Here is a 22,355-nt window from a genome sequence, read left to right as displayed (position 1 = left end):
ACGCAACCCTCTGCGGCAGAGAAATTTTGAATTCGATTTTCTAACATGTGGCAACTCTTTTCATGGAACTAAAGCTACGTTGCACACCCGAAGGACAAGGCCTTTCATGTGACACCTCATTTTTAAAAATCGAACGAACGATACAGATTTTATGACGTGGTGTTAAATATTTAACGCAACCCTCTGCGGCAGAGAAATTTTGAATTCGATTTTCTAACATGTGGCAACTCCTTTCATGGAACTAAGGCTATGGTGTACACCCAAAGGACAAGGCGATACAGAGTTTATGGATTGGTGTTAAATATTTAACGCAACCATCTCCGAACTCGATTAAGAAGTTTCACTTCAATAACAAAGATTTCTAAATACGATTGTAAGGCTATGAAGCCACATGATCGAACTAGAAATTATCTCTGCTAACTCCTGTCGGTATTGTGACAGATGCAAAGCTCACTGCCTGTCACCACCTAAACTTTTAGATTTCCTTAGGCCTTTGAATACGATGAGAGGTAGAGTTGCGTTTTTGTACAAAAACAGAGCGCGGTGAAAGCAAATAACTTAACATTTGTTAAAAAAAATGGAAGTAAACAATGAAACATTCGAATATATATGCAATTATTATTAATTGTATAGATTTTAAAAGTTATTTGGTGATCTTTCAGCCAAATCAGTCTTGTACTAATGACAAGTAAACAAAGCAAATGACAATTTTGCTGGAAAAAGTGTTTTTTGCGTTCCCGTACACTTCTTCATCTGTTCTCCTGTTAATCTCACTTGGAACAAACTAAAGATATCAAACTATTCAAATTAAAACTAATTTTACAACGAATCTTTTGAATAAAGTTAAGCAAATATTTTTGCCGCTTTTGATTGACGGTAACTGTTGTGGTATCTTTGCAGCAGAGTCTATGAGAAAAGCACACTTCGCTTCGTTCAGTGTGAACACCAGCAGCTTCGCTTTGTTCTGCCTTGCTTCGCTCGGTGCCGCTCGGCTTACTATGTGAACGCACCCTTAGTAATGCGATTTTTTGTTCGAAGCTTTTCAAGGTAAAATAAAGTACATACATACGTAATGCAAAATCCTGATCTATCCCACGCAGCTATCATAACATTTTTATACTTTCATAAATTATCTTGAAAGTGCTACATATTTTATGACTTATTTTAGTGAATTACTCTGAAGTGAACTTATAAACCAAATTGAACAGAAACATTTCGATAGTGACATCATCTAAATTAGCAATATAAATAAAAAATAATTTGATTTGTTGTGAGCAATGTGAGCAATTTAAAAAAAAAAAAACATGTCAATTTCGATAGATACAAATAAATATATTGTACATAAATATATATGTACTTCAATGACCGCGACTGCTAATCGTAGGCCATTAATCTGGCTTAAAACATTGGCATACGAGACGTGAGCTTAATATGTAGCACATTTACTCACTGGCTATTTGCGCTTCAAACGCTTTTTCCTATACGCTGCCAAGGCAGTGTAGTTTAATGCGCCTTGTACACTGCCAATAACTACATACCCAGCCAGCAAAAAATCCGAAAATCGATCCGAAAAAGGGAAAAAAAGTGGATGAAGTGCGGATTTTTGTCCGTTTACCGATTTCCTTTTCGGATACTTTGACGATCCGTTTTCCCACTAAATTGTGCGGCAGAAACGTATGTATGTACGGACAATTATTGAAAATTTGTGTGTGAAACGGATACTTTTTTTGGCTTTTTTACTGAAATTTGTCTGATTAAATTTTTCGTTCAATACGATTTCCTTCTGCACTTCACAGATACTTTTTCATGGTTGGGAAAAATAAAATAAGATTAAGGAAGAGCCCGACGGAATTCGAACCCGGCACCTTCTGGTCGAATTTTCGTTCAATACGATTTCCTTCTGCATTTCACAGATACTTTTTCATGGTTCAAAAATTAAAACAAAAGAAAGGAGGCGCCTGACGGAATTCGAACCCGGCACCTTCTGGAAGCTAACAAATAGCGGCACGCCCAGCCACTACCGACTACGCATGTATGCTTTCAAATGTTTAGCTTGAACAAATAAAATGCAATTATTGCTTTCAAATAACATCATTTCTTTCGAACTTTTCGAACATTTCCGGATACGAAAATGAATGATAACTGTAGTCGGTTTCTATTCATTTCCGGATATAGAAGATTGTACTAGACTGCGCTGTCGGCAAAATTTACGTTTCTCTGCTGGCTGGGTAACACTAGCATACATACATACATATATTCAAACATATTTATACTGTTTACTACTTCACATCGATTGCGCAATGATACTTCTTAGCCAATATAGTGGCTATTAATTTTAGCCGGAAATTACACCATGACCAACATCGCCAAGCAGAAATTATCTAACTGATATACTTATGTAATGTTATGGACGATATTAAAGGAAGAAGCGGAGGAGTTAATTAAGAAATCACTTTGACATTTTTTTACGAGCACAAATGTTTGCTTTAACTGAAATGGCAAAGGGGTGAGAGTTTTTGTTGTAAATACGATTACCCAAAGCAAAAATGTGAATTTTAAATGAAGATGGTGAAAAGGTTAATACTTACATACACACTCACATATATACACAACTAATAATTTTATATACATATCTAAGTAAATATCATAAATAAAATAGAGCTAATTTGGATAACTAGACAAAACTTTGGAAGGCCTTCTATGCAGTCTCGCACATTGATTTGTACCAAAACTGATGAGCTAAGAATATTCACGTGCAATTTTATAACATATGTACATACGTACTTAGCCACAAACTATTAGCGTAAAATAAAAATAAAATATTTTAAGTAAAATATCTGTACTCATGCATACATATGTATGCACATATAGCGTAAAATATTTCAAAGTGCAAAAAATATATATTTTTTTATTTACTGAAGCAAAAAATGACCGCAACCAATTTTCATTCGTGTCTATGCAAAATTAGTGAAGCAAGTTAAAAAAAAATTATAAATATAGCAAATGAATTCAAATTATTTTTTCAGGTGAACTATTTACACGTGCTCGTTACAGTTTTTTAGTAAATCCTTAAATAATATTATTTATGTATGTACGTATTGTAATAAAAATTGGTTTGCTTTGTAAAATTTTGCTTACTGTCTCATAGAACCCCAACGACGATTCGTTAGACTGTCAGGATTGCTGTAATAAATACAAAATAAGAAAATAAGTTAATATATGTAACTAATTTAATTTGAGAGAAAGGAGTGCAGTTCAATTGGAAATGCATACAGTTTTTAATATTTTGATTTTATTGTTCTAAAGACAAATAAGCACTTTAATTAAAAAATAAAAAAAAATTGTTAAATGTCAGGAATGCTGGAAAATTATTACTTTAGTAATCCTTCATTATTTTGCATATTGGATTACGAGGCCAGTGAGATAAGTCAATGTAAAAAAAAAAAACTTAAAAAAATTTTAATTTCTCAACATATATATTGGCATTTATCTCGATCCATTTAGCCTAGTATTTTCCCCTTTCAAATAAGAAGTTTTCTGAAGATCCTAAATTGACATTTGTTTCAGCGAAGAGCTCTTCATTCGACCAAATCTTTTACCGGCGAGCCATTTCGTCAAGTATAAAATAGTGTGGGCCGAAAATCCGCTTTTTTAGAATTTTGATTGGTAATAGCAAAAACATGGTTCATTAAAATGCTCTAAAATTTTATTTAAAAAAAAATATATTAATTAATGCATTTATTAATTTTTATTTTTTGATCACATCGAACTTTAATGGACTTAGGCGAGCCTAAGATATTGACCAAAAATAATCATCTTTCACACAGATTGCGTTTAGAGAATAATGAACCATATTTTTGCTATTACCAATCAAAATTTAAAAAAGCGGATTTTCGGTGCACGCTAGTATATAAAGAGAAAATAGTCGGATTGGGCTAAATAACGTGAATATGCTGGAAGGTATAGCGTTTTCGTCAAAATTCACAAAGTCATCTGCTTGGACGCTTCTGCGTCTGAAAGGATACCACTGGTCAAGAGGAGTATAATCCGCAAGTTCATCCATCACATAGTTTGACAGTTCAACCAAACTGGAAGCCTAAAATTTAGGCCTGCTTTCAGAGGATATTCTTCTCGTCCCAAGCCTAATTCCCGGGATGCACCAATGTCATTCGGGCCTCTCGTACCAGTGGATTTTAGTCGCTTATGACGACAAATGTCCCTTACTGCGGGTATATTATGCACCCTCTACGCCGAAGGTTTAGGTATGAGGATTTCCAGGTAAAAATTCCAACCTGGCAAATGGAGCGCCTTTGATTCCAAATACATATGCTCATTGCTACACAGAAGGATCAGGGACGGATCATAGAACTCGTTCGCTAGTTTATAGGCCCGCCAATGACCAGAGGACCTACAGTCTTTCAGGCGGCCGAGATGCTGGCAAACCCCAGCTTTGAAAAGGATTTGAAAGGCGCGATTATAGTTATCTCTTTAGAGAGGATCAGGGCACTTCCGAATAGGATGATCACCTCCTCGCTCGTCTAGGAGCTTTTGAAATATCCTCAAATCTTGGCAGATGGAAAGACGCTAAGACTGTGATAGGTACTAGGTCGATAGAACATCGATGTACACCAGGTCGGAGACGAACTGGCGAGTGAAGTCACATCGTCTCACCTCTTGAGACCGAAATGATTTTGCGGACTTGGTTGGTCTTCTTTGAAACTGGCAATTACCGAGTACATAAACTCAAAACGCAGTAAGTGATGGGAAGCGGTATCATTTGCAAAAATGGACTTACATCTTTGGAAGTAAGCCTACATCAGGTAGCTAACAAGGTAACTAAGGTGACAATTATTTATTATTCTTATATCCACCGTACGGGGCGGAGACGGAGTGCCATTTTTGTTTTGAGGACAAAGAAGCACCGGAAAAAAATCTAACGATCTTCTAGGTATTCTATTCTACAGAAGATGCACAGCATTTTTCATGTGGAAGTCGGTTATAAGAAAAAAGTTGGAATGCACTATAGGAGCTTTATTATAATTTCAGCATAAAAAGAGTAAGAGCAGACGAAGAAAAAGACCACAAGGATTCAAAATAGATTTTCATAATATTTACATATGTCGGATGAACGGAAACTTGATCTTTCGCGATCGAAATTATTTCAAAGGCGGTCAATTCTCTACCAGCTTGTGGTATAAAGAGCGTACTTAAATATTAAGAGCACAACAAAGAGAACACGAAAGTCTCAATGCTCTTCGAGCACAATTTTAGTAATTAACCGTTTGAGTGAAATGATTAGCTGCTCTTAATGCTCTTAGGCGCCAAAAAAGTGTACTCTTCTGTCAACAAATTAGTAAGAAAGTAGTAAATATAAACAAAAAGTGAGCACCAAACAAGTTTTGTTTTTATTATACATATGTAGGTATAGCTTAAGTTCAGTTGACATGCAAACAAAAACCAGTTTTTTGTAAAATTCAGACTTATTTATACGCAAATGTACATACATATGTACTTATTTTATAACAAATGAGCGAAAAACAAAGAGGTAGATAGACAGATGATAAACTAACTGCCCATTTGTATGTGCATATGTATTTACACACTTACATATGTACATGCGTAAATACGAAGGTGATCGTCATATTGGGGAAAACAACACTGACATATGAAGGTACTAAAGTGGGTAAGCCATAGTTACATATGTATATGCATGTACATTAGGGTATGAAGACGTTTCAACCGACTCCAATCGGGACCAAAATTTATATGTGATATCCTCGACTTTAGTGTTATTGATTTTGCGTATAAAAAATATTTTGAATTTTTTGAGTCCATAGAGACCCCTTTGCGACACGCTTTAACCGACTCCTATCGGAACCAAAATTTATACGTGTTATCTGCGACCGTGGTATTACCGATTGAGGGGGTGAGACCGAAAAAAAATCGGTTACTTGATTTTTTTTAAGGACCACTCTGATGTACATATGTACATACATTAGGCTGTACTATATTCCAAAGTATTTTGTTAAGGCAAATTCGAAAGGAAAAATTTTACCCAGCATAGTTCTACTGAAATAATCGAAATACTTCCTCTGAAAAGGTGATTTAGTGACATTAAGGTGGTTTGTCAGGGTGATGAGTATCTAGTGGATATATACTAGAACGTGCTACTTGAGTTCAATAAACATTGACACAAAAGCAATTGTCTCCTCGACAGACTTTAAGATCCGACTGTAAATGACGAAGGGGGAAAAATGTAAAAGTCAACTCCTAAGTTCGGCAAAAAAATATCAATTTTTTTTCCAAATTGTCTTGGAAAAATACTTTACGATTAAAAATGGTACGGCGAATATTATTTTTGGTACGGCCTAATGTATGTATGTATGTACATAGGCAAAAAAAGAAAAGTCTGAATCAGTCTGAATTTGAATGCTTTCACCTCCTAGGAATGTTCTATACCGAAAACATATACCCTTTTTTTGAAATCAAAACTATTTAGATGTCGCTCAAAGCGCTCAAAATTTTCAATGTATTTTAAATTTTAAGCTGCCTTTACAAAATCGACCCGTGTTAATGGCAATTCAACCATAAAATATAAATTCACTGGCTAGTCGAAGTCTCAGTCGATTTTCCAGTCGACAGAAATCGACCCGTGTAAAAGCAGCCGCTTTGGAAAAAAACAATTTTTGTTTATTTAACAATTTTTTAATATCGTCTAATTTTTTAATATAATAAAAAGTGGTAAAATAAACATTTGGGTTTTATTATTGGAAGTCTCTTAAAGAGAAAAACAGTTTTACGAACTAAAAATATTTATTTTCAAGAATATCATACCATTTCTATGAAAATTTGTTTTTTTTTTCCATAGAAAACTATGAGCGACCTCTAAGTGTTTTTTTGATTTCAAAATAAAAAAGGACTTTTTTCACCTGCATTTTTGGGCAACCTTAATGTACATACAGCTATACGCAAAGTCAACAGCGATTTACCTACTTATGTATGTATGTGTGTATCTAGATTTATATAGAGGCACATTTAAGGCAAACTGGTCGTTAAATATTACGTCAAATTTCAGCGAAAATTAACTGGAGACGCAAAAGTTAAGCGGCAACTTTTTTACACACAAGTCCGTATGTTTATTGTAATGAACTTACAAAAATGGCTTACTGTCACTTTGACATTTATAGACTCAATAACTCGTGTTAGTGAGTGATTGACTGAATGACTGCTGCTGTGTGGTCACCATTACCATATAAATCAACTAGTAAACCGCCAACTAAACAATCGGCAAACAATTAACTTGGAGGGTAAATTATTACCTATCAATGACAAGACTGAGTAGTAGTGGAATGAACTTCCAAATATATTAGCCGTTGGTAGAAATGGCAATAGCTGACATTTTTGCACTACATACAATACAATACATAGGCTCTATAGCTACTCACCTAGATGAGGTGGTGGTGCGCCGTAGACTCATGCGTGCCCAATTGTCGCGTGGAATGATGCTCAACTCGTCATCGCTAAAAATGACAAAGCAAAAAATTATTATAGCATAAAAAGTTATTTTTTTGTCGCACAAATCCAAATTTTTGCAACTCACTTGTTTGGCGTCGTAGTAGCGTTGTCATGTGGCGCCAGCTCTAATTCCACACCGCCAACGCTACTGCCACCGGCGACCGTACTGCTGCTACTGCCATTATTGTTGGCAACATCGTTGCGTAACAAGCCGGCCGATGCACTAGAGGCAGTGCGTTGATGATGGTGCTGGCCGCGCACTTCGTTTTCGCCATAGCCCTCATATGATTCACCGTCCGAGAGTGAGGAACATTGTGATTTGGCGGCATCTGCTGAAAGAGCAAGTAATATTTATAAAAAAAAAGAATCAAGGTTTCGGCACTTTAGATTAGTGGCATTCTTTTGACTCACCTGTGCTGGAGGGCGGCGTTGAGGGCGTTGGACTTGTATCGCCCGGTGAATCAGCCTCGGCATAGAGGAAGTTTGTATTGGGCTTGACGCCTTTCATGCTGGGCATTGGTGCCATTCTCGTTTGCTGTTTGTTGATTTTATGTTTTGTCGCGCGCGCAGTTTACGCGTTTTCAACTTCAACTATGTATGTATATTTAAGCTGCTGCGTTGATTTTGCCGATTTTCTACACACAGCCTGGAAAAATTCATAAAATTTAAGAAAATTTAGAATTTCTTGTTTTATGTGTGTATGCCAAAAAAAATAAAGTAAATAAGTGAGTGGGAAACGGAACATATCTAAAAAAAAAAAGTGTTGAACTTTTGGAAAAATTAGCAAAAATTTTCAAAAATTCTACTACTATTATGCTGAGTTTCCACTAGGTATTAAAATCACAAAATTTTTATTGACAATGTTGGGCATTAAAAAATATCTGTGCCAGTACTTTCATTATATCTGTTTCCACATTTCCTTCTTTAAATGGCATACAGTTTTTGTCATTTCAATGCCTAGTGGAAATTCGGCATTACAAATGTGAAAGTTTGTGAGTGTGTTTGTTTGTTGATCTTTCACGCAAGAACGGCTGAATGGATTTCTTTGAAATTAGCATTCAATTAACATATAGGGTATTTTTTTAAGATAGTTGCCACCTTTTAAAGAAGTTAAAATCCAGCAATTATTAAATCAAATCAAATATTACAATGTGGGTGTCAAAGCAAAAGGGTTGCAAAATGATTTATTTCGAAAATATTGTTTAGTAGGTTGTCACCTGTTTAAGTCTTAAAGTTAAATTACATAAAAAAACATTAAAAAGGCTTTATTTCGAAAATATTTTTTTTAAAGATGGCTGCTTGAAAATTCTAAATCAATTTTATTAAAAAATTAAACGAAATATTTGAATATTGGTATCAATCGAGCTAGGTTTAAAAAAACTATCCTTTCAGAGGGTTGCCACCTTTTCAAAAGTTGAATTCAGTTAATTTAACAAGCTAAACAAAACATTTTAATATTGGTATAAAACGAGAGAGGTTTAGTGCAAAACAAATATTTAAAAGACTGCCACCTATTTGAAAATTTAAATTTAATTTTATTAAACAGTTGGAGGAAGAATTACAATATGGGAGGCAAACGAATGGGGTTTGCGAAAGCTTGTTCTTTGGTACCCAGTAGTGATTAAATTTAAACAAAATTTCAAAAAGCTTGCAAAGTCAAACAAAATATGTATAAGAAGGCTTTATTTGAAAAATATTTTTTAGGGTTGCCACTTTTTAAAAGTCAAATTAAATTCAATAACTTATTTTAACAAATATTTAAAAAAAAAATAAATTATGAAGAGCATTGCTACCTGTTTAAATGTTAAATTTATTTATTCAAATCGAATTCAATCTAATTGAACATCTGCAAGACTTAACTATCATCGATGACCATAATGTTTACCTGATATATCGCTTGTTAGAAGAATTTGTTATTGAATTGCAGGGTTTGAAGTAACATCAGTGATGACAGTTAAATCCCAGAGCGGTTCTAACATCAGAAATTAGCTTTCGTAAAAATTGCGTATTGAACATAAGCCATCGGTTTGCTGTTCAAAAAATTTACCAGCGAAATGTAATTTGTTTTGTATACTAGAATGGTCAGGACATCAAGACAATAAATAAGAAACTTTTTTAACTAAAATTTTTATATATCGAAGTGAACCTTCTCTGGATTCATTTCTTGTTCATTTGCCACTACACAAATTTTTACATTAACATTCTGATTTAATGGCTAATGTTCACTTCTCAAAGATGTAAAAATTTATGCCAAGTCTTTTTGAATATCCAAAATCGTTGATCAAGCTTTTCAATTTTCAAATATGTGTGTACATTTCTTACTTTCGAGCGTTCATATACCACCGAACTTATCTCTTATGGAAATATCTCCCAATTTTCAACAACCTAACCCAACTACAACTTTTTCAATGGCTAATCAAGTCTAACAATGTCAAGGCATACATATGTATATTAAGTGTCTTTAAATGCGAGACATATAAAGAAAAGCGCGCACAATTCGAAGTAGCTACGTACATATGTATGTATTTACAATGCAACCTTAACTTTACACATGTACGCCTACATACATACGTATTTTTTATGTCAATATTTAAATAGATTGGTGGGCATAGATACTCGTATCATGAACAATAGTTATATAGGCACACATAAATATGTATGTACATAGGTTTACAACTGCAATGACTTTAAGTTGACCTAAATGGCTTTGAATTGGAGTGGCGCTACTGTTACGTGAGTGCATTCTACATCTGTAAGTATGTAAATAGTATTTAAGTATTTACAAAGCAAAAACTTCATATATGGGTCACCTAAATACAAACGCCGACTAACTGAGCTGGTCAATTATATAAAAAACCTATATGCATCCATACATGCAATGAATATGTGACACACAATGGCATAAAAATACCTGGGTAATCTGCGGACTTTCAATAGGTTTACAAACATGTGTATGTAGATCAGTTGTATGTACGATAATAGTACATAAGTAAGTATTTTTCTGGATATTGACTTGTGCCACATAACGGCACGTTTAGAATGTGCATTATACTTTGCCGATAAAAGAAAAAAGTAATTTGTCACGTGTGGATTCTCTAGCGATCTGATGGCATGCAACAGTAGTGGAGAAAAGTATTCGTACAGAGGCATGATTGTACTAGGTTAGGTTAGCACCGAAAAGGCTTAACGGTACAAGTAGTAAATCTTTTACAACATCTAAAAACTGACCTTGGAGCCTCTAAAGAGAGATTCTGCAAAAGAGTATTAATGGAAATGTTTTTTGTAGGATCTTCAAGCTCCTTACAGCTGAACATCTGTAAGAAAAAAGATGATCTAGCGTCTCCTTGATTTCCACAGAATTCATTGCAAGCAATGCTTTGCCTTTTTTAGCGTGGTTCTGGTAGCTTCTAGCCTCGGAACGTCAATTCAACCTTATTTCAACAGAAGAACGCATGAATCCTTGAGATTAAAAATTGTCCATAGTATCTAAGTATAAATGTACACATATAGTGCTTAACATAACTATACGACACTCACATATTGACAAAATTTGCCTATTTATTTAATAATTTTTTTAATTTTAATCACTTTTTATAAAATAATGCTTTATTCTTAAACAAAAACCGTGTAAAACCAAGTTCCAGTGTTTGTGCAATATTTAAAAAAATTAACAAACTTTCGTAAAAACTTTAACCTTTTCTTAGATTTCCTAGAAAGCTGTTGGGTATGCAGTTTTGTAGCCCATTCAATTTTAGTAAAAGCAGCTTGGACTTGCCGTTTATATTTGACATTATTTTTTTTTTTGCTGACGATGTCAATAATTTTCTTCCATACGAAATATGTTAGACGATTTTTTTTTACTTTGAAGTGCCTGTGAATTTATGTAAATACAATAGAATTGGTGTACTGTCTAATCGAGCGACTTTACTCGCTTGTTTTTCTTTTCATAAAGCAAGTTCTTATGAGGACCAGTAGGAAATAGCCATGAAATAATATTGAGAGCATCCGTTGACACAAGTACTGATATTGGTTCCATAATTCAGTCCATCAGATGAAGGAAATACGCATTACGTGCCACAGCCGTATATATTCAAAGTAAATTTTTTGAGTTGAAACTCCAGATTCTCGCAAAAAGTCGCTTGCAACGGAATTGAGTGGAATTTTGGTAGACTGAAACCCCCATATTGGTTTTTTTAGGCATTCATGCATAGTGTCCCGTCCTAAAAAGTATGGGGAGCAAGCACAGGGGGTCATGGGGAATTATTACTTCCAACAAACTTGACCCGACTCTTTGGTTTATCTTAGTAGTTTGTCGAAGGAAACAGAATATAACTCCTCCATTCTCAATACATCTGACGCAAAATGCGCCATCTCAATCTGGTGAAGGATCATGAGATCACTGATATGCCTGACAGTTCCTGCAAATAATGTCTTTATAACGAGCCCTAACCGCCAAAATAACGTAAGCGACATTTTTTTCAAAATTTTCTTTTTGATGCAGAAATATTCCAAGATCATCTAGATACATTTCGGCATCAAAAAGATTATTTTGAAAAAAATGTCGCTTACGTTATTTTGGCGGTTAGGGCTCGATAATTGTCTTCATTCGAATAGGGGACTTCAAACAACCGCAGTTCACCAATTAACTTAGCCAGTGAGTGGCCTTTCACACCACATCGTCGGCTTCTTTACTATCTCCTAAATATTTATCTGGCAATTTGTCTTAGGTAGAGCTAAGTTCCTTTCCAGGTACCAAGTACCAAGGATATACCTCAATCAGTTGTCCGAATGTGTGCATCGAGAAACCCCTAAAAAATTAACAACAAGAAGAAACTAAGCTGTTTGGATCAAAGTATCTAGCATTTATATGGTCTCGGCTTTGCGATTTCGAAAAGTACTTGAAAGTAGATATACCATTCTTATTTCTCATAAACTCGTGGTATTGCAAGATAGAGAAGATAACTTCGGCATTTTTTATAATTTTTAATATAAATCATGGGTGGATCAGAAATTTACATATCGTCACCCTTATGCCAGAAGTATGAATGTGCAAATATATCAGTTTTGAGTTATTGGGTTGACTTGATTAACCTTTGGATGTTCCATGTTCTACCAAAAGCCTGAATACCATGCGTACATAGAAACCACATATTTTACAACTTCAATTGCATTAATGTAGAGTTAAGACTCGTAAAAAAAATCAAACTTATAGCTGAAATACAATGCCGGCGAACGGCGAACTCACCACAGCGAAATTCGCGCTGTCAAAATTAAAACACCCGCAAGAATATGAAATTGAACACAGCCAAAGCGAAATGCCAAGTTCGCTTGGCGGCGTTTCATGGCGATAGATTTATTTCTATCGCCCTGCTGGGCGATGACAGCTGTGCGTGCCAAAGGTGGCCGTATTTGTTTTTTGCTTTCAAAGTTTTAAAAGAAAACAACCTAAACACGACTTTTTTTTTTGTTTGAAAAATATAGTTGTGGATTCGTTAAATCTGGCTTGAAACAAATTATTTATAATAATCTTTCTTTGTTTTACATTTATATTTGTTATCATTTCCTCACTTCTAAATATGGTTTAGTTTTTTCTAAATATGGTCACCCAAATTATAAAGGCGACCAAATGGGATCAGCTGTTTTCGCTACCGCTCTAATTCTGTTTAAGTAGGCGAAATAGCTGGGCGAACGGTGAACGACAGCATCGCCCAATTCGGCGAAGTTTGCCGTTCGCCGGTATTGTATTTCAAGCATTAAGGCGCTGGCCCAATGCAGGCTTGCTTTGCGCGCCTTGCTGACTTCAATTTGCTTTGATTTACTTTGAAAACTTTGCTTGGCCTTATGGTGGCTTAGAACGCTGTCAAAGTAACCAGCTGTCTGGTTGAAAAGTCAATGTCTGTTCCCTTAACGTTAATAATTAATTCCTAGAAAACTTTTAAAAATTTATCAAAAACTTTCAGATTTATTTTTAAATTAATGCGAAATAATGTTTGTATTTAAAAGAAATGATAATAATGATACACACATATCTATATCTACATTTACTAAAAAAACTATAACTTAAAAAAGCGATTTACTTGAAGAAAAGAGCTATAAGAAGTTTTTTCCTCTCGTGTAAAATTTGTAAAACTGGGCTTTGCAACTTTTTACTATAAGATAATGATATGTTAAATATAAATATGGAAACAATGAATCGTTTTTATTTCATTTCGAATTACCTGCATTTTCTGTGACCTTTTTAAATTAAGTAAGCAAATTTTTGTTCGAATTTATGTATTTTGAAAGGAATATACCTCTTTGTCAAAAAGTGAAGAAAAGCTGCCATTTGGCCAGCCTTTATACGTTTTAGTATAATCCAAATAATTTTTGACACTTCTCGCAGCGAAGCAAGCAAAGCAAGCCTGCATTGGGCCAGCACCTTTAATTTTCCAAAATTTTAGTTTTTACACATTCATGTTTAAGCGGGCGACGATATGTATGTATGTGCAAGAGTAAATGTAATAAAAAAAATTAATCCGTGTCCGAATTTTCGCAGTCGTCACTGTTCACACGTTAGTCATTTTTATGCAAGCTTTTGTGATAGGTCGCATGTTTTCTGAACGAGTGCAATCAAACAAACTTCGTAAACATACAAATTATAAAAACGTATGTATATAGTAAACAATTTCGACTGTACTCTGTATGTACAGTGGCGGTGAAAAATGGATGAAAGGTGTTTCATTTTTAATATTTACAATGTTTTTCAAACAAGAATTTTTTTGATATTTTTTTATAAAAATATGGTTCATGCTTTAACAAAAACTAAAACTGAAAAAACCGCATAAGCCGTCAGCAAAAAAAATATAAAAAATCAATGCGATTTTTTAGCCGCTCAAAACTTGTACTTACTTTACTAAAACTTTATAAGCCTATTAACTGCATACCTAAAAAATTTCTAAAAAAGCTCGAAATTTAGATAAAAAATGTGTGACATTTTTCTAAATTCTGTATAAACTTTGAATGTTTCATTGTTTTTGTTAAAGCATGAACTATATATTTCTTAAAAAAATATCAAACAAATTTTAGTTTGAAAAACAATGTAAATAAAAAAAAAACGAAACCCCATTCATCCATTTTTGACCGCCACTGTATATACAGCTGTGCCTATTTTTTTGATTGCCCTCAATTTTCGAAAGTCTAAAACTGTAGGTAAATATTAAGTAAGTCGAAAGCGAGAAGGGAAAACAAAAGCAATAATCTACGTTATTGGCAACAGCCCATTTTTGTGCCAGTTTCTATGAGTTGGAGAATGGGCAGATCGAATTTTAATCGTTAATTCTTTTCTTGCAGTTGCAAGCTTTTGTTTACTCGTACTAATACTATTTTATGCCTTTCTTTTTAAGCTAAAAATAGTAACGAACTAATATAAGTGGCTTTAAAATTGTGTTGAAATTTTAATTAGCTTTGGCAAATGAAAGACCAAAAACACAAAAGTGAAGTCAAAACAAGAAAAAAAATTAACTGGTAGTTTAAGAAGATTATGGGCTTAGAATCAACGTCAAACATTTTTAACAGTGAATAAGTTTTTTTTAATGGAAGTCTAGAGTTTTCACTCGAGCAATATAAAAGCGTAGAACTTCTACGTACATACATATGCAAGCTAGCTCGCATTTAGTCAAGACTTAAGCCATCGAAGAACTGGCTTCACTTAAATTTTCATTGCAACGGTAATTTCGTAAATAAATAAATAAATATATGGATAAAATAGCGTCGGCATTTTCAATACAAATGCAACCATTTCACGGAATTTTTCGACACACCCAAAAGCAACTGAATCACGACATCAGCCAACTTTCCTTTCTATAACAAATTAATAGCTTCGATCATAAGTCACTGTTCCTCCAAGAAAATTTTCGGCAAATGATAAAATCAATAGCAATTTTAAGCCCCAATTGGTCTGCACAAAAGACATAGATACATACGAGTGTCTGTACCTCAATGAGCACTTCAACAACTGTCAGCGTGCCGGTGAAAGTACCTTATACATACTTATACTTATACAAACAACACTCTTGCACCTGAAACGGCTCAACATAGGAAATTTATTTTTGGTGACTTTTCACAATTGTCTTTTATTTGGCTACCATCACAAATTGTGCTTAGTCGTTGGAAAATGAACGTCGCAGTTGCCCTGTAATTTGAGAAATGTAGTTGAGTGAAATGTTAGATATTTTCGTTTTATTTCTTTTATTATAGGTCTATTCGCGATTCGGTGCATAAGAGCTGACAAATTTATGCAATTGCAGAAATATGCCATGGATTGTGAGCGACCTTTAATAAACTGTCATGGTAAAGCTTTTGCAAAACAATTTTTGTGCATCAGCTTTGGTTTTGTTTATGAATGCAATGCATAGCATTTTTATGCTATGGATTTTCGGTATTGCAAATTTGCCAAGCAATGACAAATGCAAATGCGTGTATTTTGTTTGTGTATTGCAAATAATTTGCAATACAAATTTGCAATGCAATGATGCTAGGCCATTTGCACCGGATCGCGAATAGCCCTTATGAGTTTTTGCTTGAATTCAACGAAAAATCAAATCAAACTTGCGAATATGTTACTAACTTTGTACTTTTATTGGCAGTAGTAAATACTTGATTATAAGGGTTTAATTCGAATTGGGTCAGATTTAGTAAAGACATGTCTGCCATCCACGACGTGAACATCGCCAAACGACTGTCTCAAAATGCAATTAGAGCTACTGGTTGGCTCGAAGAACAGTGTCTAATAGTCACCATAGACATCGAAACGCGTTCAATACCACGAACCCGAATGAAAATATTATACTTACCTATTACGGCTCTAGAAGTGAAGCCACATGAAGAATGTAATCGAAACTTATCTCAACACACAGACGTCCTGCGTGCCTGCCTAGCCTATCCCACATCAAGACCATAGTGCGCGTTGTAGAATCGCATCCAGAAAGAGGTGCCCCTGTTTCCACCGAACACTGGGTATCTACTTACATCTTGAGGGTGACGAATCTATCATCTCTCCTTAATCCAAGATGCTATGCCTCACCGTCCCTATGAAATGGTTTGCAATCAGGGGGATTTCCAACTGTGTTTTGACGGCGTCTGTCGGATACCTTCCTGCACCTGGGAGTAACCCACTGGACCGTTGATTCCCTTTCATTTAAATTCACTTGAAAAACGGCTTCTGCTTATTACGCAGCCATTGAGACAGTGATGATGAAAATATAGCATCAGGTCCCTGCATGGGCGAAAATGCCGCCGACAGACAAAGCAAGTGTGGCAGTGCAAACAAAACAGCTGCGTGCACTGTCCGCATACGAAAACGACCAGGGGGGTAGAAATATACTGGAGTTTGAGGCGATATCTATTTGTCTACTGATCTTTCTTGTCCATTCTCCACGTCGCGGACATCGGGGATCGATTCCCTCGAAGGAAGCTACCAAAAGTCGCCCAAACCCTGGAGAGTCGGCCCTAGCCCTGAAGGGGCACTGCTCACCACAAGTCCTTAACGGGTGACAAAAGGGCTGTTAGTCAGTTTGCAACTCAGGATATGCACTATTTGACACTCGCCTGAGCGGTTCGAAAAGAACAAACTGTGATGTTCACCTTCCCGTGCGAGCGCAGCGCGATTGAAGGGCTGACTCCATGATCCTCAAGAATATCGAAGAAACTCCAGTTCCTAAGGATCAACGATAACTGTTGGAGTAAACGGATGGTATCGTCTCGTCGTCGTAAGAAACACAGGTTGTCTAACTACTCTGGCCCTGTTTACTGGGCAGTTAGAACTTTTAACGAAGTAGCTATGGTGCACTTAGTCCTGATCATTGTGAAAAGAGGATACTCTGATGAAAACCTCACGCCAGACAACTAGATATCCTTCCTGGTTTGGCATCTTAATCAAGAGCCATGATTCGGCACCTCTGTCAAGGAACGCCGCTATACATTAAAGGCGGATCAAACTGGTGTCTTTCGTAGACGGACGGTTGGCATCGCTTTACAAAAAGCCAATATCCACGCTGAGGGGACAGCTGACCTTGGGGATATCCTGAGAGACAAGAAAAAAAAGGTAACGAGGGGAATCGTGAGCGAACCCGGACGACACGAGTGTACCCATCGACGATACTCTAGCGCCATCTGATGTATCCATTACTAAGGAAGCAGGCAACGCTTCAAGGGAACCTCTTACTAACATTAACCCGAGATAGCTTCAAAATGGCTTCGGACACAGAAGGTGAAGCGCAATCCGTGTTGGGTTACGTGGATTTTGGCTCCACCTTGAATCACCAACTTTTGGTGTAGATGTCGGGGGATGCTCCTGATAAAATCGTCGAAGTAATCACAGGCCAAAGATCCAAAGCAAACGAAGGTCGGGAAGGTAGATATTGATGAATGAGTTACAGATTGGCCCGCACCGTTCTAACGCTGTTCCGTTACTCCACTGCTGCACCTGATTTGGGCTCGTAAGGCAATTGAAAAGCAGAAATTACGCTCTACAAATTCTCGTCACGTCTGTCCTTTTACATGACGCAGAAACAATGACGTTGTCGAACAAAAATTATAAGACTTGGGCTGTCTTTCTACACAAGACATATGGCCATATTCGCGTGGGCAACGGGTATCGAATAAGATGGAATGACGAATTGTACGAACTTTTTAACAACGCAGACATTGTTAAGCGCATAAAAATATAACGATTCAAGCTGGCCAGGACATGTTTTACAAATGAATGACGAGGCTTCAGTGAAAAGATCCTTCAACTTGGAAAGGGCACCCACGACCACCAATGAAGGACCAAGTGCAGAATATGTCTGCACTACGCATGTACAACCGGCGCAACCTCGCAAAGGACAGTGGCAATTGGCGAAGTTTTTTGGTCTCGGTCCAAAACAACAAACGGTTGTAGAGCCAAATAAGAAGAAGAAGGATATCGGGTCATAGAGACATAAAGTGTAACCGCAAGTCAGACGAAGTTGCAACCGTTGAGGGAGTATCGGTAGCAACTTCGACACGTGAGAAACGTCACTGTCTACTTTACAAAATTGTTTCCTTATTTTTGTTTGCTCACCTGCACAGTCCACATTTCGCTTTCTATGGCTTTATTCCCTTCCCTCTTTGATAATGTGTTGGTATGCCGGAAAAAAGATCTCAAGCCCCACTACTCAGAATCTATGAACTATACTTTCCCGAAAACGAATAGAAGTGAACTTGAGAAATTGGATCCATCTGTGAATGCTTTTAAATCTATCTTTACTAATTACATCTCTGAAAAATTTCCCTTGATACTTGAAATTGAACTCAAAAAGCTACACAAGAAACGCTGACCGTCAATTAATTGAAAGCATACGAAATCAAATAAATAGATGTTTTTAAACAGATAAATCCATTTAAATATATATATACATACAATATATGTATGTACGTACTCATACATATGTACGTTGATAGTTTTGTAATGTGCATCTTAATCAGCCAGTCTCAGCGGCATAAATCTTTTCTAATGCAATCTGAAGTGGTGAGCCACCACAGCGAGTCGCCGCCATGGCCGCGGCGTTACGATTGCGGTCGTTTGTTGAAGGCAATTAGTGGGGCCGTTTGAAATTTGCGCATAATAAAAAAAGTGCAGTTAGGCAAAAGTAATTTAACTGCAGTAGTAATCGGCGCAGGGAGAAGAAAAAGCTGCAAACAAAAAAAAGAAACACCACACAATGGCGTTGATGGCGATACGCAGGCAACAAATGCAATTATTGTAAGTGTGGGCAAATGGAAGCAACTGCGGCTACAAAGTAAAGATGCAAAATAAAATGAGATTAGCATAGTGGAAACAAAAAACGAGTGGCGGAGTTGCAAAGATACTTAGGCAGCCGAAGACGTGATGAGTTCGAGGTTATATAAACAAAAACTACATAATTGCCGAGTAGAAAGAAAATAATCCAATACAAATGCAAAGCGATAAAACAAGAAAAATTTTAAAATAAAAGAATTTTTAATATTGCTTAAATAAAAGAAATAAATAGCAATAATCGTAAAAGCGAAAAAAAAATCACAAGATTTTTCAAGCGAAGCAGCTATTCAGACAACTGGCTAATAGCAATGGCCGCATGGTGCATCTGCACTCAAAAGTTGCATATAAAGTTGCAATTTGATCGTCACTTTTTTTTTCAAATGAAGAAGAAAAAGATATAAATGCAGCATCATTCAGAGTGCATGTAAATGCAAATATACGGTGCATAGGTAGGTACATTAGGGCGGATCGAAAAACACAAAATATTTGATAGGAGAATTTCTATAGGTCTTAAAAGGTGCTATTTTATTCCCTTATTCTCGAAAATAAATCCTGCTTCTCTGCGACAATATCTTTAGTATGCGGAATGAGCTTGAAATTTTTTAAATGAGAGTGGGAATATCAATTTTTAAAATTTTTCCAACGGCTTTTGTAGATAAAATCCGGAACTTATTTCCCATCAGAAAGTCATAAAAAATTAAATTAGGCCGATCCGATCTAATGCTCATACATAGTACGTCCCGCATGCATCTCTTATACATAGGGTTTATTTTTAAGTCTATTTAAAAATCTAAGTAGATTTGTAGGTACAAGTTATGTACACCTGCACGTACATATGTATATTTATATGACATGTATGCTTGTATGACAAATTACTACTGAATAAACATGTCTCTCCTCCGACAACAGAGGCTGGGAAAATTACCAACTAAAGATTCCCATAAGGCACGTACAAGTATGCCTAGGGCTGTTGGCCAAGTTGCAAGTGATTTGTTAACTAGTTTATTTGATCATTACGAACACGAATTTGGTTTGGAGGCAAAACCACCCAGATTTTGTTAAACTAGAAATCACATATAGGAAAGAGAGCTGAAGTAGTAATAAATACGAGTCTATTTTTAGATCATGTTGACACCGAGCTCTTCTAAGCTCACCTATACTTATGTGAACATGGCAATTACTATTTTTTTTGTGTAAAGTGTTTACTAAATCCATTCTAGTGCACACTTAAGAAGCTAAAGTATATGCACATATGTAAGGATATGACAACTAATAGGTATGTCAAAGGTTTATAAATAGTTTCATGTCAATTAGGGCCGCTAACTCAAGTAAATTCATTTAATATTTATAGCACAAAGGTGACAATATATTGTGAAGCAAAGAAGTTGAAATGTAAATAATTGAAAAATGTCCAACATACACACATACATACATATGTATAAAGGTAAATGAGTAAACAATTGCAAGAAATCTAGCACAAACCTACTGAAGCGAACAATGGCTTGGTAGTTAGTAAGTATGTAGGAATGCACAAATGTGTACAGCAGTGTAAGCGCCACAACCAACAACAGAAAGAGAACTACCATCGTGTACTGTGGCATGACACAAAAGGGTGTCAAAACAATCCAAATAAACTGACTAGTAACAATTACAGACTACACATTTGAAAGCATTAAATCTAAATTGGAAAAGCTAATTGCACGAAAGTCAATGAATCGAAATTAGTTGTGCCACACAGGAGGAAATTGGTGAAGAATAAACAATTTCCACAAGATCTTGTTATATTCTAGGCAAATATCTGATATGTTTTTCGCCGGGCTGGGCATCCTACGCAGAGCTGCTAATAGGGCTAAGGATTTTCTTTAAACTGATGCACAAATCTGCGACCAACAGATCTATTGTGCCCTCAACCATTTATTACCTCATCCAGCCCTAGAGATGCCAGAAATTTAGAGAGATCTTCAACGATTGTGTGAGTTCAACGCTTGGCCAGAGTTGGCCCAGATGCCTCTCCCATCTCGTTGTAACCGCCTCGCACTCGCGAAGCATGTGTAGAGGAGTCTCCTCGATCGAATCACAGTCACGACATATGTAGGTCGTTTGACCCAATCCCTAGCTTGTACGGATGACCTTTAACAGGTCTATTCTGCGCTGGTAATAGAAATTTTGTAGCCGGTAAATAAAGTTCTTGTCAATTTTTAGACCCTTTTCGCATTTTGTGTACTCTTGTAACCGGTAAATTTTGTTACCATCTCATAAGCTGGTAACAAAGTACTGCCCCGTGAAATATGCAATGCCAGAATTTCCACAATTCTTCAAAGCTGACTCGAAAGAGCTAGTTCGTTGAACTGAACGAACTAGAAGTGAACTAGTCTTTAAAGTGTACTAAAAATCCATCCCTGGAAAAACAGTGTAATCATGTATGGATACTTAAGAGCTCTAAGCCCTAAGTATAGACAGAAAAACTGTTATATATGCCACCTGCATAAAATTGCAGCCAGTGAATGGACTCCAATCAGAGTGAATTTTTTTCTTGTTTGTTTTTTTTTTGTACTCATAGTAAAAAAAACTTTTACATTTTTTACCTCGTTTCTTTCATTTGTTTAATTTTGCTTGCCATTTTATTAAAACAAAAAACTTTTAATTCACCATTACTAAGTTCGTGCTCAAACTTTGCTAGAGATTTAATTTCCAAATTGCGGTTGCATGCCACAACCGGCTGTGCGGTTTTTCATTGCATACACAATAATTTTCCTTTCACTCTTTAAAAACGAAACGAAAAAGCGCCAACAAATGCACACAGAAAATTAAAAGCAAATCAAAAACTGAAAAGCGATTTAATGGTCGAAATATTACAAAATGCTTAACAACAGCTGTAGCATAAAATCAGAGTGCAACAGTTGGCTAAAGAAATGAGAAGAGGAAAACAACAGCTAATAAACATAATAATATAAAGAAAAAAGAAATCATTTATGACCCATCATTTGATCATTAAATGCGTCGGCAACTCATAAAAAAGATCAGCCTTTACTGCAAAGAAATT

The 22,355-nt window shown here is 35.8% G+C and overlaps 1 protein-coding gene across 8 annotated transcripts in view; it reads right to left on the bottom strand.

Annotated features, from left to right (window-relative positions):
• Nucleotides 1–22,355, bottom strand: part of LOC118739453 (caldesmon-like) — a 185,793-nt gene that overhangs the window by 135,534 nt on the left and 27,904 nt on the right. For 4 of the 8 annotated variants that reach the window (XM_036470783.1, XM_036470778.1, XM_036470780.1 and 1 more), the window contains exons 3-6: nt 7,927–8,161; nt 7,601–7,847; nt 7,446–7,520; nt 3,139–3,183 (exon numbers count right to left, since the gene is read on the bottom strand). In XM_036470783.1, the coding sequence (XP_036326676.1) occupies nt 3,139–3,183; nt 7,446–7,520; nt 7,601–7,847; nt 7,927–8,041 (482 nt within the window). In that variant the 5' untranslated portion in view covers nt 8,042–8,161. The remainder of the gene's footprint in view (nt 1–3,138; nt 3,184–7,445; nt 7,521–7,600; nt 7,848–7,926; nt 8,162–22,355) is intronic. The other 4 variants (XM_036470786.1, XM_036470784.1, XM_036470785.1 and 1 more) reach the window with 2 other exon arrangements.

The sequence above is a fragment of the Rhagoletis pomonella genome, unplaced genomic scaffold, assembly GCF_013731165.1.
Source record: "Rhagoletis pomonella isolate Grant_MI unplaced genomic scaffold, Rhpom_1.0 Rhpom_scaffold_00005, whole genome shotgun sequence".
Classification (NCBI taxonomy): Eukaryota; Metazoa; Arthropoda; class Insecta; order Diptera; family Tephritidae; genus Rhagoletis; species Rhagoletis pomonella.
This window is presented reverse-complemented; position numbering and strand designations above follow the sequence as displayed.